This window comes from Panicum virgatum, chromosome 8N (genome assembly GCF_016808335.1).
Source record: "Panicum virgatum strain AP13 chromosome 8N, P.virgatum_v5, whole genome shotgun sequence".
Classification (NCBI taxonomy): domain Eukaryota; kingdom Viridiplantae; phylum Streptophyta; class Magnoliopsida; order Poales; family Poaceae; genus Panicum; species Panicum virgatum.
Genome location: NC_053152.1, coordinates 2,655,015 through 2,675,502, shown reverse-complemented (window position 1 = coordinate 2,675,502; position 20,488 = coordinate 2,655,015). Strand labels below are relative to the sequence as shown.

Here is a 20,488-nt window from a genome sequence, read left to right as displayed (position 1 = left end):
CAACAACATACATCATTTTGCAGCTTTATGATAAATTCCGAGTGAACGAAGATGCAGCATCTGTACCTAATTTGGTCTCCACGATAGCACCAAAAGAATATAAATACATCATGCTATCATATAAAACATGCGCAATATATAATGATTACAATCAGGTGGCTAATAACGTGTACATGATTTATGTACTATTGTTGAAATAATAGTCAAAATGGGGATGTCGTGGTAAGCACTTCCATCCTACACGAGGCTATCTACAACATAAAGGTGTCTTGGGTTTTGTTCTCTCTAAAAAGGCGGCTAATAGCTCCAGTAAGAACGTATCATTCCGTAGTAATAATAATGCCATGGCAACACTAACATAAAGATTTGTTTCCACCTTGTGGGGAGCAGAACGTTGCAGCATTTGTGGCATGGTGATCTCAATGCATGTTTCCACAAACCACACCAACATTAATCTATTCTCTCCATATATATATGAGGTATTAGTGTCCAACGCACTAGTGACCTAACCAAATCGTTGTCTCTTTACTACATAATTAAAATATTATTGTTGCTACATTATGTAAATTCATTAATCCCAAAATGAATATCCAATAACAAAAATAAAATTGAGGCAATGATTATTTGGCCAATGAAACGGAGCACTATATCTTTTGAAAACCCTATATTTTTTTTCCTTCTTTCCTAGCTAGCTCCAGATTTCCACAAGTTCATTTGGTGCTTCATAACAGAATTAACATATACATTACACAAAAGGCTATAAAAGATCAGGATTAGCTAGAAAACTAAGGCAAAGAAAAATAAGTAACTAACTAGCAACTCTAGGCTAATTTGTTTGACAAAATGAAGCTAGACAATATCACAAATCTTCCATTAATTGGAAGAGGAACACACCATCCACAATATTAAGGATCCTCACATTATCAGAAGCATCGTCTTCATCCTCCTCTTCTCCGTCCTCGGCACATGCATTCAAATCCAAGATAAAACCAGATGACTCCATCCCATTATCTATGTTCATGCCATTTCCTTCTTTGCCGCCATTATCAGTGACCTTTTGCTTGAGCCGAGGGGATGAAGCATTAGGCTTTGAATCGAGTGCTTCACAACTCAAAACTACAATGGCATCCTCCAAACTGATCTCATCACCATTGCAACCACTTATTCTTCCTTTGCCGATTGCATTCCTGATACTGATTTCTAAGTCATAGTCCAGTTGCTCGATACCTTCAATCATTATCACCCGATGAGGGTTTTCTAGTATTGCTTCATACAATGTTTGAAAGCAGCCGTGCCGAGTGTCGGGTGATCTTTGCCTCTTCAGGCTGAGTAGGCTGGAGCTTGAATCAGAGTGAACCTGAGCGAACTCGACTAGTGAGATGGAGGTGAACTTGCTATAGGAACCGAAGACAAGCCTTGCAAGCTCCTTAGACACTGCTTTCTTGCCATCATTGTCCCCTCCTTGGAAGAGCAACCATGTCACTGCACTTGGCTTCTCTTGGCACCATCTCATCCTCCTTGTCATGCCAGAGCGGCACTGGAGCACAACACTTGCAATGTCTGCAACCACATCCTTGTGACGCGGGGTTCGATTCTCAAGCGTGTTGCAAAGGATTTTGAGATTCTCAGCAGTGAGCTCCATGAATCTTGGCGACTCCGCTGAGCCACCTACGGATGAGTTGGATACTGAATATGATTCTGGACTAGGGTTTGCATGATGTAGTGGTTGATGATCATAAGACTTGGCCAATGGTTCCCCATGTTTATGGTTTGTCCAAGGTTGCATCAGCTTGAATTGCCATGGCTGCTTGGAGCTCATCATCAGGTTGCCATTGAAGCTTGGGGCAAAGCCAGAGATGGAAGAAGTGTCTGGAGAGTTAGTAGCCGGTGAGGAGAAGCTCAGTGTGAGCTCCGAGGTGTGGCGTGCTGCTGATCCGTAGCAATTAGGGTTCCAATCTTGCAACTGCACAGAAGAAAGTTGGTAAGTTTAGAAACAAATAAAACTGCCCTGATTATTTTCTAAACACGCTCATCGAATTATCAAAACAAAGATGAAAATCAATCTTAACATATGCTTTATTTGCTAGATGCCAAAATCAAGAACGAGGCGGCTGCTTGGTACTACTAGTAGGAGCCAAAGATTTAGTGTCTCTTTCACTGCAAGAATAACTCCCTTTATTTACTCGGCTTGCCAGTTGTATTCTCCTTCTCTATTAATGAAAAGGTACAATCTCGTGCCCATTCATTCAGAAAAAAATATTTTGCTAAGCGCCAATTAGACACTAATGGAGCCCCTCTCATTAAGTTGCTTATTAAACATGTTTTTTTGGATTGACCCCCTCTCTCAAATTACTGCTAGCTATGTACCTGAAAACTGGCGCTGGGGTGCCCTGGTCTGTTCATATCTGAATCTTGGTGCCGGTGAAGCCATGGCGGTAGGCTTGGTGTTGTCATCACGGCACAGGAAATGAGCTCGCTATCACCGGCTGCAGCGCCATTGACAAAGGGCCATTGCCTTCTTGATCTTTCTTGATTTGCTTGTTCAGCATCACTGGAAAAAAAAAGCATTTACACATGTTCATCATAAGAAATTTAACTGCATTTGATAACCTGCTGATGCAATAATCTTAGCTTGTGAAGTTGTGATCAAACTAGACAGTAAATATTAGTTGATTTTAAGCACCTGCCGCGGCTGAGGCTCAACGTGAGGCCGCCGTCCGGCACGACGACGGGGTGTAGCTCCCAGACGGCCTCGAGAGATGGCTGCCCTGCTCGGCACTTGATGTAAGCCTGGTTGTTCCCGGACCCTAGGAGCCAGAACCTGTCGAGGCATCTGCCACCGCCGCCGGCGGCCACCAAGCTGCTCACTTCCATGACGGCGTGCTCGACGGGGCAGTAGCACTGGCCAGGCTCAAGGCTGCCGCGCCTCCTCCTCTCTGACGCGGCGGCCCATGCCTCGGCGGCGTAGGCGAGGTCCTCGAGGACGAGCACGACGCCCTTCCCGGCGGCGTAGCCCTGTCGCACGAGCTCGCGGAGGTCGCCGGCCCTGGCCTCCACCTCCTCCCTCGACATCCTCTGGAACGACGCCGCCGAGAGGGGCACGAACTGGAGGTTCTTGAGCCGCTCGTGCCGCTGTTGCAGCTCCCCTTTGCTCACCCTGTCCATCACCGCCCTCACCACCACCTCCGCTGTGGCCGCGCTCTCCCCGACGACGACCACGCACCGCTTGCTCCCGCCCGCCATGCAGTCGAGCACGCGCATGGCGTCGTCGTCGGCCCGGGCGTTGGGGCGCCTAGCGCGACCGGAACCTGGCGCCGAGCTCGTCGCGTGGGCGGCCGCCGTCGTGTTCGGCTGGTGTTCCGGTGACGAGACGGCCTTCTCGACGTTGGCCTTGACCTGGGAGCTGGAGAAGCCGGCCTCGCGCATGACGCGGCTGACGCTGGGGTCGTCGAGGATGGAGATGATGAGCTGCTCGATGTCGACCTTGGCGGCGAGCCCCGTCTGCGGCTGCGGCGGCGGCTGGCCGCCCTCCACGGCGCCCCGGCGCTGGTGCGCCTGCCCGCGCTTGAACGCGGCGACGAGCGCGTTGGACAGCACGGGCGCGTGGTGCCCCCCCGCCCCGCCGTGGTGGTGGTGGAACATGACGGCGGCGGCGGTGGGGAGGCGGTTGAGCGCGACGTTGAAGCAGAGCTCGAGGGCCTTGCACTGGAGCGGGTGGGAGTGGGAGCGGAGGCAGGCGGCGCGGAGGAGCCCCGCCGCCGAGAGCATGGCGCTGGCGACGTGGAGCGGGGTCACCTGCGCGTGGCCGCGCCGCCGGGCCAGGGCCACGGCCTGCCGCACCACGGCCGCCGCCTCCGCGGCCAGAGCCTGCTGCACCGCGCAGCCGCCGGCGCGCATCCTGCCCTTGCTTGGCGAGATCTTCTCTGCAATTTGCAACCAAGCAACAAGTGCCTGGCAGGTTGGATCCTCTTGCTACCTGTGACGACCCCCTTTTAGTAGAGTCCAGTGGAGTGAAGGTGTCCCTTGGTTACACACACACACACCTGCAGATTATACTACACAGGTTACATGTAGCTCGCATAGCATCGATGAGAAAAACCAACACGTACGATGAAACTGAGAAAGGGTATGTTCCATTATATGCAGTATATGTCACTACTACACGAAGGCTAAAGTGCTGGTCCGGTCCCTGGCCCACATGTCATAGAGATATATCGATGGCAGCGCATATGTATATGTATATGTATATATAATTATGTATATGTATATACATGTAATTATGTATATGTAATTATGTATATGTATATACATGTAATTATGTATATGTAAAACTTATAAGAATGTGGGTGACCAAGTAGTTTTGCCGATGTTGTCTTGCTTTGCGTAGGTTAGGGCCCAGGGCAAGACAAATTGGCTGGTGGTGTGTCCTGCCCTTTGTGTTTGTGAAGCGTGCAGTGCATGTGGGGGCAAAAAGCCATGCACACGCCCTTATATTCTTCTCCCTCTCTTGCACTCAACCTCAGGAACTAGAGATATACATGGAAAACATGATGTGGCGCCACATCTATAAAGAAAACGTTATTTCCATACTAGCACATAGCAAAAGTTGTGTCTGCGAGCATACTTTGCAGCATTGCATTTCCATTTTTTTTCTTTTACTAATCGGATCAGCTGATTCAGAAAAAGTGTACAGGACATTCTATTTTTTATATAAGGATTTACAGTTCACTACTCCCTAGTCCCCTGGTATTAGTTAATTTAGTGTCCTACTATGTGGTTTGCACCATTAGATGTAAACACTGAGGCCATATATATACACACTAATAAAGCAAGCTACAATAAAAGAAGTAATATCTAGCATAAATTTTTAAATAAGATGAGTGGTCAAATTTAGAGTCAAAAAAATAAATGAATTAAAATTTGGAACGGAGGGAGCAACAGATATGGATCTAACCTTTACACTCCGTCATCAGAAACACATTAGTTTTTTTTATGAAACAGGAGGAGCGTGCCCCTACTGGTTATCTTACTATTACTAATTGGAGGCTCCTTTGAAGTCTCCACATGAAGCCACCTAGGATCCTAGGTGGACACTCTAAAAAAATAGAGAAATCATATAAATTCTCACAAAAATCAGAAACATCTAGCCATCAATCTAACAACTCTAATTATAATAGCCATCGGATCTGTTATCTTTCCTTATAAATTACCCACATCTGCCATTATGAAAATAATAGACTAAAGTAACCCCTAAATATGTATCTAAATTACCCACCTATGTCATTATAAAAAATCTAAAGTAACCCCCTAATCTTCGTGTAAATTACCCACATATGCCATTATAATACAAATAGCCCCCTAAATTTGCATACAAATTATCCAATTATATCATTATTAGAAGTTAAATTACTCCTAAATCTGAATTTAAATTATAAAATTATAATAAAATATTAAAGTATCAATATAAAAATCTAAATTACAATTTCTATCATTACTAATATTATTATTTATATAAAAATACTACCCACGATGTGTCACCATGTATTTATGTATGATGGAAGAGATAAGACTACCACTTCACAAACAAATAGTTCAACTAAATATATATATCGAATACATATGGAGGTGGGATGCAAAATGAAATCTATTGTAACTAAATAATGATAAATATATATATTAGAGTATGCGTTAGAATATGGCCCTGTTTGGGACAGTGGCCAGCGTAAGCGCGATGCGTATAAGCAAAACGCGTCTCCAACCCCGCTTCTCGCTTTTTGGCGGCCGCACGTTCAAACTGCAGCTTTTTCTGCGATACGTGGTTCTGCAACGCGCGTTGGACGCCGGGCGTTTGGCGGGTGTATTCCGCGTTTTTGGCTCAAACGCGCCGCAGAAGCGGAAACAAACACGCCCTTAATTGATGAAAAAGAGCGTGAGATACGTAAGGCAGCGTTTAGTTCCCAAACTTTTTTGCACAGTGCCCATCACATCGAGTTTTTGAACACATACATAGAGCATTAAATGCAGTTGAAAGAAATAACTAATTACATAGTCTAACTGATTCATACTAGATGAATCTAATGACGTTAATTAATCCATGATTGGACATTAATTGTCAAGTAACAACGAAACATACTATAGTACTCAAACCCAAATTGTTCACCAACTAAAGACCCCCTGATTATAATTATTGACCTCATTGTTATATTAATTTTAATTAGTTCGTGCGGAAGCACGGGTTGATAGGCTAGTATATTTAAATTAGAAACACATTATTAGTATATATGCGCGTCATGCAGTTTTGTTTCATTTGATTTGTGAATGCATACGCACTTGTGTCGATCGTGTGGACCTCATCAGCATCGATCTACGCTGTACATCTTGCACGCTTGCATGCGCGTATTTTTGGAGGTCCACTTGCAGTTGCAGTACGCGTGCGACACTGTTGATACCGATCGGTCGAGTGACACAACCGTATGCACGCCGGCCGGTAGCTCTAGCTCTAGCTCGGTCTCCGGCGGCCCTGGGTTCTGGCACGGCCGGGCACGAGATACAGGAACACGTAGCAATAGCATCCATCGGGAACTGCGTACGTGATCCATCGACCTTTGTCTGCTGCTCTCTCGATCGCTACGTACTCTGGATCCAAAGGAGTAGGCTCTCATCATGTCGATCCATCTCTGCCCGGCCGATGCATCAATCTCACTCTCTTCTTTTCTCATCAGTTCCTTCAGCTACCGTTCCATACATCCATTCCAAATGTAACGGCTGCCAGAGGAGAACTGCAAGCAAATTTGAAAGAACTAGTCGCCGGTTTTGGTTCACTGGTTCTCTTTCAATTTTAATTTCGTTTTAAAACGTTTTTCATTGAAATAAGAAGTTTATTACCCATGAAGACAGGAATTAGCGAGACGTACAAACAATTCAACCTCTGGCCCTGGAGCATTTTCAGTCAAAAGCCGCCATGGCCCGTCTCTTCGCCCTATATTTGGTCCAAAAGCCACGCAAAAGACGGTGTTCATGATTAGAACACAAAGCAATTAAAAAACGCCAAGCAAACGCTACAAAAGAAGTGCCTGGAGGAGAAAGAGGAAAAGAGGAGAGATGTGGCCTGGGAAAAGCATAGGAAAAGCAGAAAAAAAAGGGACGAGGATATATACTGCTACCAAAAGAAACCAGAGTTGCATTTGTATGTGGTTTGTATATCCACAAGGCTAGTTTTTTGGGTGCACTGATCGACCATGGCAGGTTTAGAGGGGGAAAATAAAGGCTGTCTCTTTTAGCTGTTTTCCCCTTTCATGATGGATGGAAGGCTTTAATTAGGTATGATATATCCATCTTTTCATAAAGCGAAGGAATATAGTCATGAAAACAGTAATGTGGCATTTTCCTGACCAAACTGGCAAAGAAAACAGCTAAAACTATATGATATGCATTGCTGTTGTTTTCTTTTCTATTTTTTTTTCTTTGAGGAAAGAGTATGTTGCTTTGTTTGAGGCGCACCTTTTTTTAATGCTATGATACATTAGTAGCTAGGACTATTTATACCAGTGTGATAATCTGGCTCTTTTATGTCCACTTCGAATTATGAGATCAGACTAGATAAAAAGCCCAAAAGATGAAGATATACAGCTGCATCAGTAAGCACCAAAATCGTTCAGTTCCAACGGGTTCAGTAGAACCTGAATACAGACGTATCTCCTAGATATGTTGGTAATTAGTCACAGACTGCTGGTGATGAAAAACAAATTGTAAGCATATAGAACTTTGCAAAGCAGACCCTTGCTATTGGTCAAATGTCCGTTTGTCACAATTATACAAATAATTTTATAAGATATGAATATTTCTCAACTAACAGATTCCTGATCCACTAATATGCAAACAGCTTGACAGGGGGGAACAGAAGAAACACAACGTTCATGCATTATTATTCCTTCATCTTAGGGCCTCTTTGGCAGGGCCCCACGGCCGGCTCCAAAGCCAGCTCCAGCCGGAGCCCTGCCAAATGGTGGAAATTTGAGGTGCTCCAAGTCTGGAGCTGGACATGGAGCTGCAACCGGCTCCCGTAGCAGCGACGGAGCCAGGGAAAGGAGGCTTCTCGCGGCTCCGTCTTGAGGCCCACGGGTGTGCTCCCAATTTGCTCCACAACTTCCAATTAATTACACCAATTTTGCCACTGCCCTAGGGAAAAAAATGCTTCGGCGCGGCTGCCTCGCTCCCCACTCCACGCGAAACAGAACGACACTTCTCTCCCCCACTCGGAAACCGACCGGCGGCGCCCGATGAACCCCCTCCGCCGGCCGGCGGCGCGCCGGGAGGGCACTCCGGCGAGCGAAATCGACGGATCCACACCTGCAGAGGTCGATCCGAGCATTGGGGGCGGCGGAGGGTTCTCCTACGAGCCGGATGGCACTCTGCGCCCAGGTGGAGGCGCGGCGGCCGGCCATGGCGCTGTTGGAAATATGCCCTAGAGGCAATCATATTTCCTTGTATTCATGATTAATAAAGTGTTCCTTGAATATCCATGGATGACAACTTGTATTGATTAATTCTTATGTGAAGTATTTATGAAACTCTTTACTTGTATGGATATTTTAAAATGTTCCTAGTCGGAGTTCATGTGAGGACACACATGAATATTAGACTGGCACATGTATTAGTTGATTGACTACGTTTCACAAGTCATGGACATGGGGATGTCAAACTAATAATGTGGTCTCATGTGAGACATGAGACTAAACTGACCCAACACGAGATGATGACTTCTCATTACACAATATGTACGCTGTGTTCTAAGACCTGAGATCGTCGTATGTACTTAAGATGTGAACCAACTTACTTAGGAGCCATCAAACGCTACACCGTAACTGGGTAGTTATAAAGGTGGCTTTCGGGTCTGTCAAGAAGCATGCTGTGAGACATGGTCGGTCAAGATGGGATTTGCCCCTCTCTGCAAGAGAGAGATATCTTTGGGCCCCTCGAGTGATTCGGATCATTCCGTGCATGGCCATGCTGGGGTTAAGAGTTAACCAAGGATTTCGAATCACAGAATCGAGAAAGAGCGGTTGGCTTGGAGCTAGACCAAATATCGTGAGGCAAAAGGAACAACATATATATGACATTGTGACGGCTCGTCTGATATGATCTTTGCGTGCGTATAGGAGTTGACATGTCTTGCTAGAGGCCGCTGTCTACTATTGGGCCGAGTAAGAGTATTTTATTCGCATGTGAGCCCATAGGGTCACACACTTAAGGGAAAGAAGCCTGATAAGGATGAGATCCAAATTAGACTGGGCTTAGGTGCACTAATGGGCCTCTCAGGCCCAAAAGGGACGCCTAAGGTGGGGCCCAAGAGGAGCCCACCTAAGGGAGCGCCCAGGGGCTATAAAACAGTACCGTCCCCTCCCTCCTGTGCGCCAAGCCCTAGGTCGCCCTCGCAGACCTAGCAGTCCGGATCGCGACGCTTCTTCCCTTACGTGTGGACTTCGTGGAGGTGCTGCGCTTGCTGCACAAGGACGAGCCGTTCGTGAGGTGGTTCACGCAACTATACTGCCGGATTCCATCTGCACTACACCGACGCGCTACAAAAGTTCCGCAACCGCGCGTCTAGTGGTAATCCCGTGATCTATAACTGCAGTAATCTTGGTTTATGTGGTAGAAAATTTATGTTTTTGCTACACCATATTCCTACAGGCGCGGTGGCCGGCCAAGGTGCAGGAGGAGGCGTGACGGCCGGCCATGGCGCGGCGGCCGGCCAAGGTGCAGCGCGGGGGAGGAGCGCGGACGAGGCGTGGCCGAACTCCTCGGTGGCTGCCCCAACCGCGTTCCCGCCTAGCGTCGGCGTGCTTGGCGGAGGGGGTGCCATGGCAGGTGGGTTGCCGGATTGGTGGACCAACGCAGTGGCGGCGGCGGCACTTGGGCCGGAGTGGCTCGCTAGCGTGTTGACTGCAGCGACGGCGCCGGCTTCGACATCCATCGGGAACCATGCAACCATAGGAGAAGCAGAGGCCGCTGAAGGTGTCCCTGCTCGCCGACGAGCAGGACGTGGTGGCCGTGCACCTAGGCCGCGGGCAGCGGCTCGTGCTGCCAGTGCTACCGTCGACATTGATCTCACTAATCCAATGTAAGAACACTTCCCTTGCTACCAATTTTCTAGATAATATTAGAATGTGAACATGGAACCCATTGTGTGCTTGCATTTTTTCACAATGGAATGGGCAGTACTTCAAATGGATTGTGTAGTAACTTGATGTAGTAACTTATGGTACTGAATTCTTGGCAACAGAGAAGCTGATTGGTGTGATGAGAACACTAGAATAGTGTGTGAGCTTTTTGCAGACGAAGTGGAAAAAGGAAATCGTGATACAACTCATTTGAGTAAGACTGGTTACTTGAATATGATTACAAGGTTCAAGGATAGGACTGGGTTTCTGTATACTAGAAAACAGTTTAAGAATAAATGGGATAAGCTGAAAGTTGATTACGGTATTTGGAAGCAACTCACTAAGCAGACTGGTTTGGGATGGAGTGCCTCAGGGAAAGATATTGACATGACATAGACTATTAGTAGAAAATTCGATGAGGTCTTGAATTGTGTGGTGGCTATGTGTGGGGACTACATAAGGCCAATTGATCCTAACTTCCGTACTACGCATCAAAGAATTACTAATGATTGTAGGATGATGCCATACTTTAAAGATTGCATTGGAGCTCTTGATGGTACTCACATTTTGGCAACACCACCTCCACATGATCTTGTTAGATACATTAGCCGAACTGGCAAAGCGACACAAAATGTTCTTGCTGTTGTTGATTTTGACTTGCGATTCACATATGCATCAATTGGACAACCTGGATCTATGCATGACACTAATGTACTATTTCATGCACTAAGGCATGATGAGGACACGTTTCCGCACCCCCTGTAGGTATGAACATTGGTTGTACTCCCAAGTCTGCACATGTAAATTATTTGTAAGTAGCTCATATAATTTTTTTACTTTATTTTAGGAAAATATTACATTGTTGATGCTGGCTACCCAAATAGGCCTGGATACTTGGCACCATTCAAGGGTGCAAGGTACCATATTCCAGATTGGAAGAAAGGTCCTGCTCCAAGTGGTGAGCATGAACACTTTAACCATTTGCATTCAAGTACTTGCAATGCAGTAGAGCATGCTTTTGGTGTGTTAAAATGAAGTGGAGATTACTTCTCAAGATCCCTAGTTTCCCAATGGAAAAGCAAAAGATGATTGTTGCTGCAACCATGTGCCTCCATAACTTCATTCGTGAGAATAATGCGCAAGATAAACATTTTGATAAATGTGATCGGAATCCAGATTATGTGCCCACTATACCGGAAAGGTATAAAAGAAGTCGACGGATCCAAAATGCAGGAGATACATCAACTCCAGAATCTAGCGATTTGTCTATGGATAGATTCCGTGATGACCTTGCACGGGCAATAACTAGATCATCATGAGCTTGTATCCATGGTTATATGATTTATGTGACGATTGAGAAGACAAATTATTATTATGAGAAGACAAATTATTATTACCTAACTAATATTTCTATTTATTTATTTACCTATTTATTTATTTATTTTCACATGACTTCAAGGTTTAAACTCGGTACAAACATATATAATTTAGTACACAAACATGTCAAATAGCAAAAGGCATATTGGACATTTCACATGTTCTATCCATTCATAAAAATCAGCATGAAGCCATTTTGCCAAAAGCTTTACAAAACGGCTCCAGCTCCACTAGAGAAGCCGCTCCACCAGAGAAGCCGGAGCCGGAGCCGTTTTTTGTGGAGCCGGAGCCCTGCTAAACAGGCCCTAGTCAATGTACAAAGGGATTATATTCACACATGACTTCTGAGAAGTTTCATCCTCCACACCTAACCATTTCAGGTTCGCGCCCAGTTGCCGGAATAGACTAGGGGGGTTCAACGGCTGCACATATAGGCAGCCATCAAGGGTTCTCTCCACGCCCAGCACATGGAGGATATATTTACAATGGCAGAGCTCGTATTTTGTGCTGCTTTCAAGAACACCCTCTAATTACCACAGGGAAGTTCCTTCAGTATGCATCACATGAAAACTGGAGTTCTTCAACCCATCTTGGTGAATATGTATCTTATGGGTATGGCATTAGGATGCCACGCACTGTCCTTTATTTAACTGCCAATTGGTTGTGCAGGAAGCCTAAAACAGATAGGCGCTGAAAAAAATACAGAATCAAGCTTAGCTCACAAAGACACAAAGACATAGGGGGTGCACGGATGGGAGGACATATGATGGGGATAAACAATAGTTACCCTTTGCTCAAGACTAGCTTGCTCAGGACCAAGCTTCAGTTTCTCAAGGCATTCAATTGTTTCCTTGAAACCCTCGACTGCAGTGCTTTCATTCCCAAGGTTTCTATCAACATCCGCAACTTTTGCTAGAGAAGTTGCTAGATCAATGACCTATATCCAGCAGATGTCAAATTATCAAATGATTGTATGAGCATCTTTAGTAATCTATATGTTCTATGCCACAGCTTAGCTCGAAGGGAAACAGTTAAAACTAAGCTGATTAAATCAAGCTTGACTGCTCAAACAAAACTAGTCCGAAAAGGTAAATTTATAGATGAGCAATGATACATTCTAATAAAATATCAAAAGCAAGCACACAAAGGAATCTACAATTGACATTCACGGACTGCAGTTTGTACAATAAGTAGCCTTTGTATTCCATAGAAAGGTCAAGTTTCATAACACATCTGCAGGGAAGCCGATCTTTCATCAACTTCAATTTGAATGATTTAAAAGTTAAATAATCAAGAGAATGTGTTAAGAAAATACAAAAGCTTGCTGTATTCTGACAGGAACTTGCACTTTCTTCAGAAGTAAAGATAGAAGTCTATCTTGCCCATGTTTCCTGATCATTATTCTGTTTCTCTTTGCAATCAATTCTTTTTTAGCATAGTACAATTTAACTAGAGATTTATGCATGTTTCTCATCCTGAACATGCCCATTGGCCATTGATGCAACTTCACTATGTTATCCTGAAATGGTTGTACAGCTCCATCTCATCTGAAATCCTTGATATAAGTGATGCAGAAAGCTCAACAGACAAAGACCATTTGGATCAACATCAAGATTCAAGAATCTCTACCAAGACAATAAGAAAAGCCAATATGCCAATCACCCACTATTGGCATCTCCTAACGACCCTGGATGACACTTTGGCCCACTTTGAGCAGCTGGTTTCAATTGCAAACATTGATGCTATGGTTGCAAGGTTCCATCTGTAAATGCACCTCGACATGGGGCAAAGCACCAGCCAGGGCTTCAGGTGATGGTTATAGTCCATTATCAATAACCACCTTGGACAAGCACACAGGACTCGAATATGCAATCCCCATCTCGTCATATCATCTTTTCAAGAAATTGCCCGTGCTGGTGCACGTGGCATGGACCATGATGCCATTCTGACAAGAGGGTGTACTTGGCCAATGTGACAAGAACTGCCTCCACTTAGTGGAGTTCAACACCAAAAAAGGTCAAGCACAAAGGGAATTGGGCTGGCTAGGTCACATAATCTACAGATGCCCTACCTTTTACTGCATAATCAGCAGTTAGGCCATATAATTGCTTGTATAGTCCAGTTTTATACCATACAAACACCAACAGGTGGGGTACCAATCACTGATTTTAAAATAATGTCAATAAGAAATGGCCGGTACTTTTTCCAACGAGAGGGGGGAAAAGGTAAGGATGCATAGTATTCCTTCCATTTCTTGTTTAAGATAAAGAAATAATTATCTTTATAGATTTGTGCTTAATTAGTGACAACTTAGAAATTACCTGGGAGGCCACTGCTGAGTGTTCCTTCACTGCATTTCCGCGAACATCCAATGAACGGGAATAATAACTTCATGCAGATTGCAGGTCCCCATCATAGTAGCGAAGGTCACCAATTTTATTAAGTGAAACTGAGAGAGTATGCACCAACTGTAGATGGATATATAAAACTAAATTAATAGAATGAATTTTTAAAGCTACCCCGCTCATAAATAGAATACAACCTCAAGATCCTTTACGGGCAATTTTGAGAGGAACTCAGCACTTTCTTCATAGTAACTGATTGCTGAAGGAGAATCTCCCAAGGTCCGACTGAAAACATGGTACAGTTGTAAGGATACAGTGTGCGATGAGTTCAGTGATCAATAAACTAAGAAAAAAACAACGGGATAACAGTGATAAAGAGGGCTGATGTGTACTAAACATAATAAAACAAGTGCAACCCCAATTAGATGAAGTTGTGGTTGACTGCTATACCTGATTGATAAGAATAAATATTCAAAAGTAGACATGCATCAAGATTTTATTTCAGGAAAAAAAGACATGCATCAATATACAGTATTTAGTGAACAGAACAGCAAGGGCATTGACTTCTCATTTCTTTTCTGAAAGAAATGGCTACAGTATCAGTATTAATTCCACAAGCTATTATTGATTTGCGTGAACCTTTCATATACGGGTACAGTATTAGTATTAATTCCACAGGAGACCTCTTGTTGATTTACCGATGCTGGCTTATATTTCAATGGACCTTAGAAAAAAGAAACCTCACATTCCATTACATACATAAGAACTATTATCTTAATTAGAATTTTGCTCAATGCATGGTTAAAACATCAGCAGAAAGTTAGCAGCTCTTCCAGTCTTGCTCATTACAGTCTAAGGCTGGAATAACCTGCAAGACTGGAACGGGCCTCTACTCTTGGGACAGAAAGCACTGAGCCTCCAAATTCCAGAACATTATTCACTGTACACAAATTATATCCTTTTGGACATGGTGCACAAACTTAGTTCTAACATGAACAAATATATTTAGACTGACCAAGTGACAATGGCACTAGCAGTTTCGGCACCAAAAATACTTTCACTGTAAAATATTTCACAATTTCTCCTAACATATTTTCAAAGAAATTTAGTAGTCAATGCTGCCTCTTTGATAGTATTCCATGTCTGAAAACATAATAACACGTTTATATACACAGGGAGTGCATAAATCTAATAAGTGATCAAGATTTAAAGGGTTGAACCAACAAAGAATTAATATTTCCCAGAGTTCCTACCAGTAGTATGCTTAGTTTCCCAAAGTGGAAACAACTATTTAGGAGCAACATAGTCAAGACTCATAGAGGGCCATACCAGCAATCCCCAAGCATTCCTAAAACAGCTCCAAGTTGAGAGCGAAGGTCTAGATTATCTTCTGAAGTTTTCAACTCCTCCCTGATGTCTTCTGCACACATAATAAGCCTTGACTTCGCACTTCCAATGTTCTGAGCACGGAAAGCCTGGAAATGTAGAAGCTACTGCATTATTAAAACATCAAGATCATAAAAAAACCAGTAGTGTAGACCGAAGAATAATTAGCTATGAGAATTTGACAGGTTATGAGGTAAAATGCAGTTGATTTAATCACTGACCCTCATAGCTTGCTGCACCAGAAAAGCTCCTCTCTCCATTGAAACATCCTCATATATCACCTTGTTCTTGCCACCCAATACTTCCCCATCCCCTGAAGCATGTGATCGTTTGATTCGGGCATGTCCGTCAATGAAGCTATCGACGAGGGCCTGAAGTCCAGGATCAGGTTCAATGCCCTCTACATCAGCACCACACAACGGGCAGTCCTTAAAGCGCAACACACAAGCCCTGCAAGGAAATAGCAGTGACAAACTAGTTTCAGGCGAGGAAGGGGATACAATGTGTAGTGAATCTGGATTCTGGACCGAAAAGCGCAAGACGCACTTGCAGAACTTATGGGAGCAGGGGTTGCATCTGCTGCATTCGTGGAGCAGCGCCTGGCAGATCATGCAGCTGAGCGGGCCCAGCTTGAACGTGCCGGAGTCGTAGCCGAACGGGCACCTCGCCGGCACCAATCGGGGATCCGAGCTCTTCCCCTCAGCATTGCCCGTGCTGCCCTGGTGCCCAGCGCCGGCCTGGTTCTTCCCGGTGACAGGGCGTACGCCACTGACGTTCCTGTCAAATTTCGCGGGGCACACCCGCTGCTGCTCCTGTTAGATTTCATGGGGCATCCACTTCCAAGATCGATCCTTGGTTGGACACTGAAGAAGAACCTAACTGAATCATGGATGGGCGGATGGATTTGAGATTAGCGGCCAACGAACCCGCGGCTAACCGCATGGAGGGAAAGGAATATTCGGGTTCGATTGCTCGCAAATCGAACTAATACTAAATACTAAATACAAAAGGTTCCCCCCCCCCCCCCCCCCCCCCCCCCAAGAAGGAATGGAAATCCTCGGGTTACCTCGCAAGCTCGGGTTACCTCGCGGCAGCAGAAGAAATCGATGGAAGCCCGGATGGTGAGGAAGGGGAAGAGAGCGACGACCCTCGGCGAGGCAAGACTTGAGTGAGAGGGAAGAGAGACTCGGCTGGCTCCGCTCCGCCGCCCACGGCGGTGAGGTCGCCGTCTCGCGGATGATGGTGAGGCCGGCGCAACCAATTCCGGTGGCGGTTGAATGGTGGGAGCTGGAGAGGAGGGACCCACCCGGTCTCAGGAGTCAGGACTCAGGGCCCATTTACATCGCAGAACTTCCCCGGCCCACTGGTAAAGGCCCAGTAGCGCCGCGGAGCGAGCAACAGCCCAGCGTGACCGGCGGTTTTTTCTTTTTTTATATTTTTTAAAAATAAAAATTTCAAAAATATAAGTCCGTTTTGAAATATTTCAAAAATACCCCGGTCGCCCCCCATAGGGCGACAGGCCTTAAGTGTAATTTTTTTCAAATTCGCAATGAGGTCCCTGGAAAAAAAAGGCCCTGTCGCCCCCCTCAACGGGCGACAGGGGCCTGTTGCCCAGCCCACGGGCGACAGGGGCCTGTCGCCCGTTGGGGGGCGACAGGGCTTTTTTATTTTTTTTTTCTAGGGACCTATTTTAAGCTATTCGAGCGTGTAGTCGTCATCATCGTCGGCAGGATCTCGGCCGCTAACTCCTACCGCACCTAACTTGTCCTTCATTAAATCACGGGAAAAAATCGCAAGAACTTTCCTTATTTCACGAGCATTATGGAACCCACAAACATAATAAGTTCACATCAATAGTATCTATAGAAACAAATGACAAGTAACCTACCACAATCATAAACATCGGATACAAATAAGCGGTTCACAGTTATCTCATTACAAATAAACATCAGAGATACAAACATCAGATACATCTAACCACCCCTAGGGCGTCGGACCCTCTTAGCCCTCTGCTGGGCACGGACATGGCCCTCGGAGTAGGTGAGAACATCCGGAGACCTCACCTGTCGCTCAGGACGCGCAAGGGACTGCGGTGTCTACTGCTGAGAGATCCCAAGTGGTGCTCCTCCTAGCTGTGAATACCCCAAGACATCGGGGTCACCTTGCGCGGCTTTTACGGCTTCTATGTTTGGATATATTGCACCTTGCGCTACCTCATTCCCTCTGTACTCCCACTCCTGATTTCGTACATCTTCTGCGACATGACTGCCAAAACCATGCTCCTTCCACTCTTTTGGCAATGAGTACTGCTCGTCATCAGATGAGCCCTCATATTCTTCCATCTCTATTGCGGTTTGATCTTCTGCCTCCATCTCGTCCACAATGCTATGTATCCTCTCTCCCTCATCAGCAAGGTCCTGTGGTCCCATGTTTTGGTTCTCTGACTCATCTTGCTCAACATAATTGGTTTCTCTTCGAATACTCGGAGTTTCTTGATCTGCACAATGTTGGATTTCATTTTGTGTCTTCTCCCGGATTTGAACAAGAATGGCCAGAGGCCACCCACGCTCTAGAGCTGATTGCATGTACTTCTGCCAGTCATCAGTGCTGTGTATCATCATCAATTCCCATAATTCACTTTCTACCTCCCAATTAACAAGAGACTGAACAGTGATCACATGTGTCAACGGATCAACATGGAACCCACGCTGCAGCCACTTACATATGGAACCAAAACTCCTTTCCAGAGGTTTATCTATGCCACTAGATGTGCGCTTAAAGGCAGAAAGATCTACTCCATTTGGCCCATACATAACATTGTATTCACCATAAAATAATTGAAACTGCATCTTGCTCGACATATCTGTATATCACATAATACTTATCGAGTTATACTCTTTACTTCACTACCTTATTCAATAATCCGTAAAAACTAAGTATGAAATTCAACTACAACGTATAAGTATTCATAACTACGTGATGATACTCAAATTCTATACTGCATATGCCAAATTCTATTCTAAATCATAATTAATTTATAAACACGTCTCTAATAGTACTGTAATTGTAATAATAAATGCGTAGAACTAATTTTCTAAAGTAATTTACTACTACGTAACTACAAACTAAAGTATCATTGAACTCCTACTTAAATGGTTCTACTATAGCACTAATTAAATTAAATTACTCACCCCTACTTAAATTACTCATATTTAAATACGTAGTACTTAAATATAACAATATATAAACTAAATGTACTAACCTGCTCCTCACTCCTCTCTTTTTTTTGGATTTTTGGTGGAATTTTCGGGCTCAAATGAGGAGAGAAGGGGAGGGTTGGAGTTTTTATAGGGGGATACCCCGGTCACCCGGGGGGAGGGGGGCGACAGGCCCCCCTGCCGCGCCCGTGGGCTGGGCCCAGCGGCGGTCGCCCGTGGGCTGGGCGACAGGCCCCTGTCGCCCGTTGGGGGGCACGGGCGACAGGGACTTTTTTTCTCAATGACCTCATTGCGAATTTGAACAAAAAAAAATTTACACTTAAGGTCTGCCGCCCTATGGGGGCGACTGAGGGGTATTTTTGAAATATTTCAAAACGGACATATATTTTTGAAATTTTTATTTAAAAAAAAATATAAAAAAGAAAAAACCGCGCGTGACCGTGGGCCACAGGTGGGCCTTCGCACTGTGCTTTGCGTGAGAGATGGTTTCTTTCTTTCTTGGTCAGAACGGCCCGAGGCACGGCGTCCGGCCCATCTCATGAGCCCGCCGACGACGGCGACTGCCACGGCGGCGCCGGCACCTCCAGCTTCGTCGCCGCCTCCATCCATTGCCCTCTCCCTCCCTTCACGCGCTGTCTCGAATCTCAACACCGAGAAGCTGCGAGCGCTTGATATCCAAGTGACTTGAGTCCGCGACTTGGATCACGATCAGTTCTTGTCGATCAGGATCAGTTGGAGGCCATGGCATGGATGGAGCAGAGCAGAAAAAGCTGGGGCTTGTCGTCTCCTTGCCCGCTTCTGCTAGCTCCAGACAAGAAGGCTTCCCTTCCCTCCCTCCCCTGCTCTCGTGTGGGTCGCTTTTTTTGACAAAACCGCCGTCTGATTCCCCCCGAACGGCCGACCAACACGACTAGTGTTGCATGACCCACTATTTTTACTAGTACATAGAGTGTTTGAACGGGAGACACCGGTCCTGAAAAATCATGGATGCAAATAATATCACCAATCAAATAAAGCTGGTCCACACAGTACTGATATTATAAGCTAGTAATAAATAGCTCACCTTTCATTCTCAGGACCGGAGTATTATTCTAAATACCAATTCTGAAAGATCTACTCTAGTCAAGTTTGGCCTGTCAGTTAAGCCTCCAAATGGGAGTGCATTTAGTTAAGACTACTGCTAGTGCTACATCATGGTCATGGCTATCGCTTTTCTTCTGTCTTTCAAGGAGAAAATGTGTGGCCGGGTAGCATGTTAACATACACTTATCGACCACATACATTTTTTTACTACTACCACGATATTTTAAAATAGGAAATCGTATGTGTTCTTTGCAAGCACATGTTTTACACCGCAGTGAGGTCGTAGTAGTAATTTCTATCGATAATCCAGGGAGTCTTCTGAGAAATGAGAAATAAGCATGGATGTTTACTCCAAACTATTGAAGGCGGCTTTTTTTTATTATTTTAGAACGAGAATATGCGCTGCAGCGTCCTCTCTAAAGGAAAAGTAGAACATGTATGACTAGCTAGGTCATATATGTTGACCAAATTTTTGCTAGCTGAACCTCCATAACTTTAACTCCAACATCCAAGCAGTTTGAGGATATTGCCCACAAACTTCTTTCGCTACTAAAAATACTCAAATTGAGAAATATCATGTGGGTTTTGAATCAAAATATCGCCCATCCAAGCAGACCGACACGGCGCCACCGTACGTACTACACCATCAAGGTAAGCCATCTTAGAAGATTGTTCAAGTTCTGATGATAATAATAAGCACACTGAGCATGTTCAATAAGAGAGCCCATTATTGTCTCTTAAGTTTACAAGAGACACTTATAAAATGACTCATACAATAAGATATATCCTATTTTGTCTCTTCCAATAGGCACATGATCACTTTCTCTTTCTTTCTCTCTCCACTTCATTTACTCTCACTGCCTAGGAGCCTGTGAAGAGGGGGCTCTTAGATAAGAGCCTCTTTTTCAATTGTTTGTTT

General features: G+C 44.9%; 1 protein-coding gene and 1 pseudogene across 2 annotated transcripts; both read right to left on the bottom strand.

The window, feature by feature from the left end:
• Nucleotides 1-623: 623 nt before the first annotated feature.
• Nucleotides 624-4,101, bottom strand: LOC120686318 (protein SMAX1-LIKE 3-like). Its single transcript, XM_039968519.1, has 3 exons — nucleotides 2,684-4,101; nucleotides 2,368-2,551; nucleotides 624-1,963 (listed from the first exon to the last, which is right to left on the bottom strand). The coding sequence occupies exons 1-3, from the start codon at nucleotides 3,895-3,897 to the stop codon at nucleotides 860-862; spliced, it is 2,502 nt and encodes an 833-aa protein (XP_039824453.1). The 5' UTR covers nucleotides 3,898-4,101; the 3' UTR covers nucleotides 624-859.
• Nucleotides 4,102-11,668: 7,567 nt separating this feature from the next.
• On the bottom strand, nucleotides 11,669-16,169 carry LOC120686582 (annotated as a pseudogene). The gene is made up of 7 exons (XR_005680261.1): nucleotides 15,815-16,169; nucleotides 15,490-15,718; nucleotides 15,212-15,357; nucleotides 14,080-14,167; nucleotides 13,859-14,005; nucleotides 12,325-12,474; nucleotides 11,669-12,227 (listed from the first exon to the last, which is right to left on the bottom strand). The product of XR_005680261.1 is annotated as a protein NCA1-like (transcript).
• Nucleotides 16,170-20,488: the final 4,319 nt, after the last annotated feature.

Excerpts from the sequence above, each read along its gene's own strand:
- LOC120686318 (XM_039968519.1), bottom strand. The coding sequence starts at position 3,897 with ATGCGCGCCGGCGGCTGCGCGGTGCAGCAGGCTCTGGCCGCGGAGGCG. Across the intron at positions 2,552-2,683 it reads TTGAGCCTCAGCCGCGGCAG|TGATGCTGAACAAGCAAATC; the intron begins GTGCTTAAAATC and ends TTTTTTTTCCAG. Across the intron at positions 1,964-2,367 it reads ACCCCAGCGCCAGTTTTCAG|TTGCAAGATTGGAACCCTAA; the intron begins GTACATAGCTAG and ends TCTTCTGTGCAG.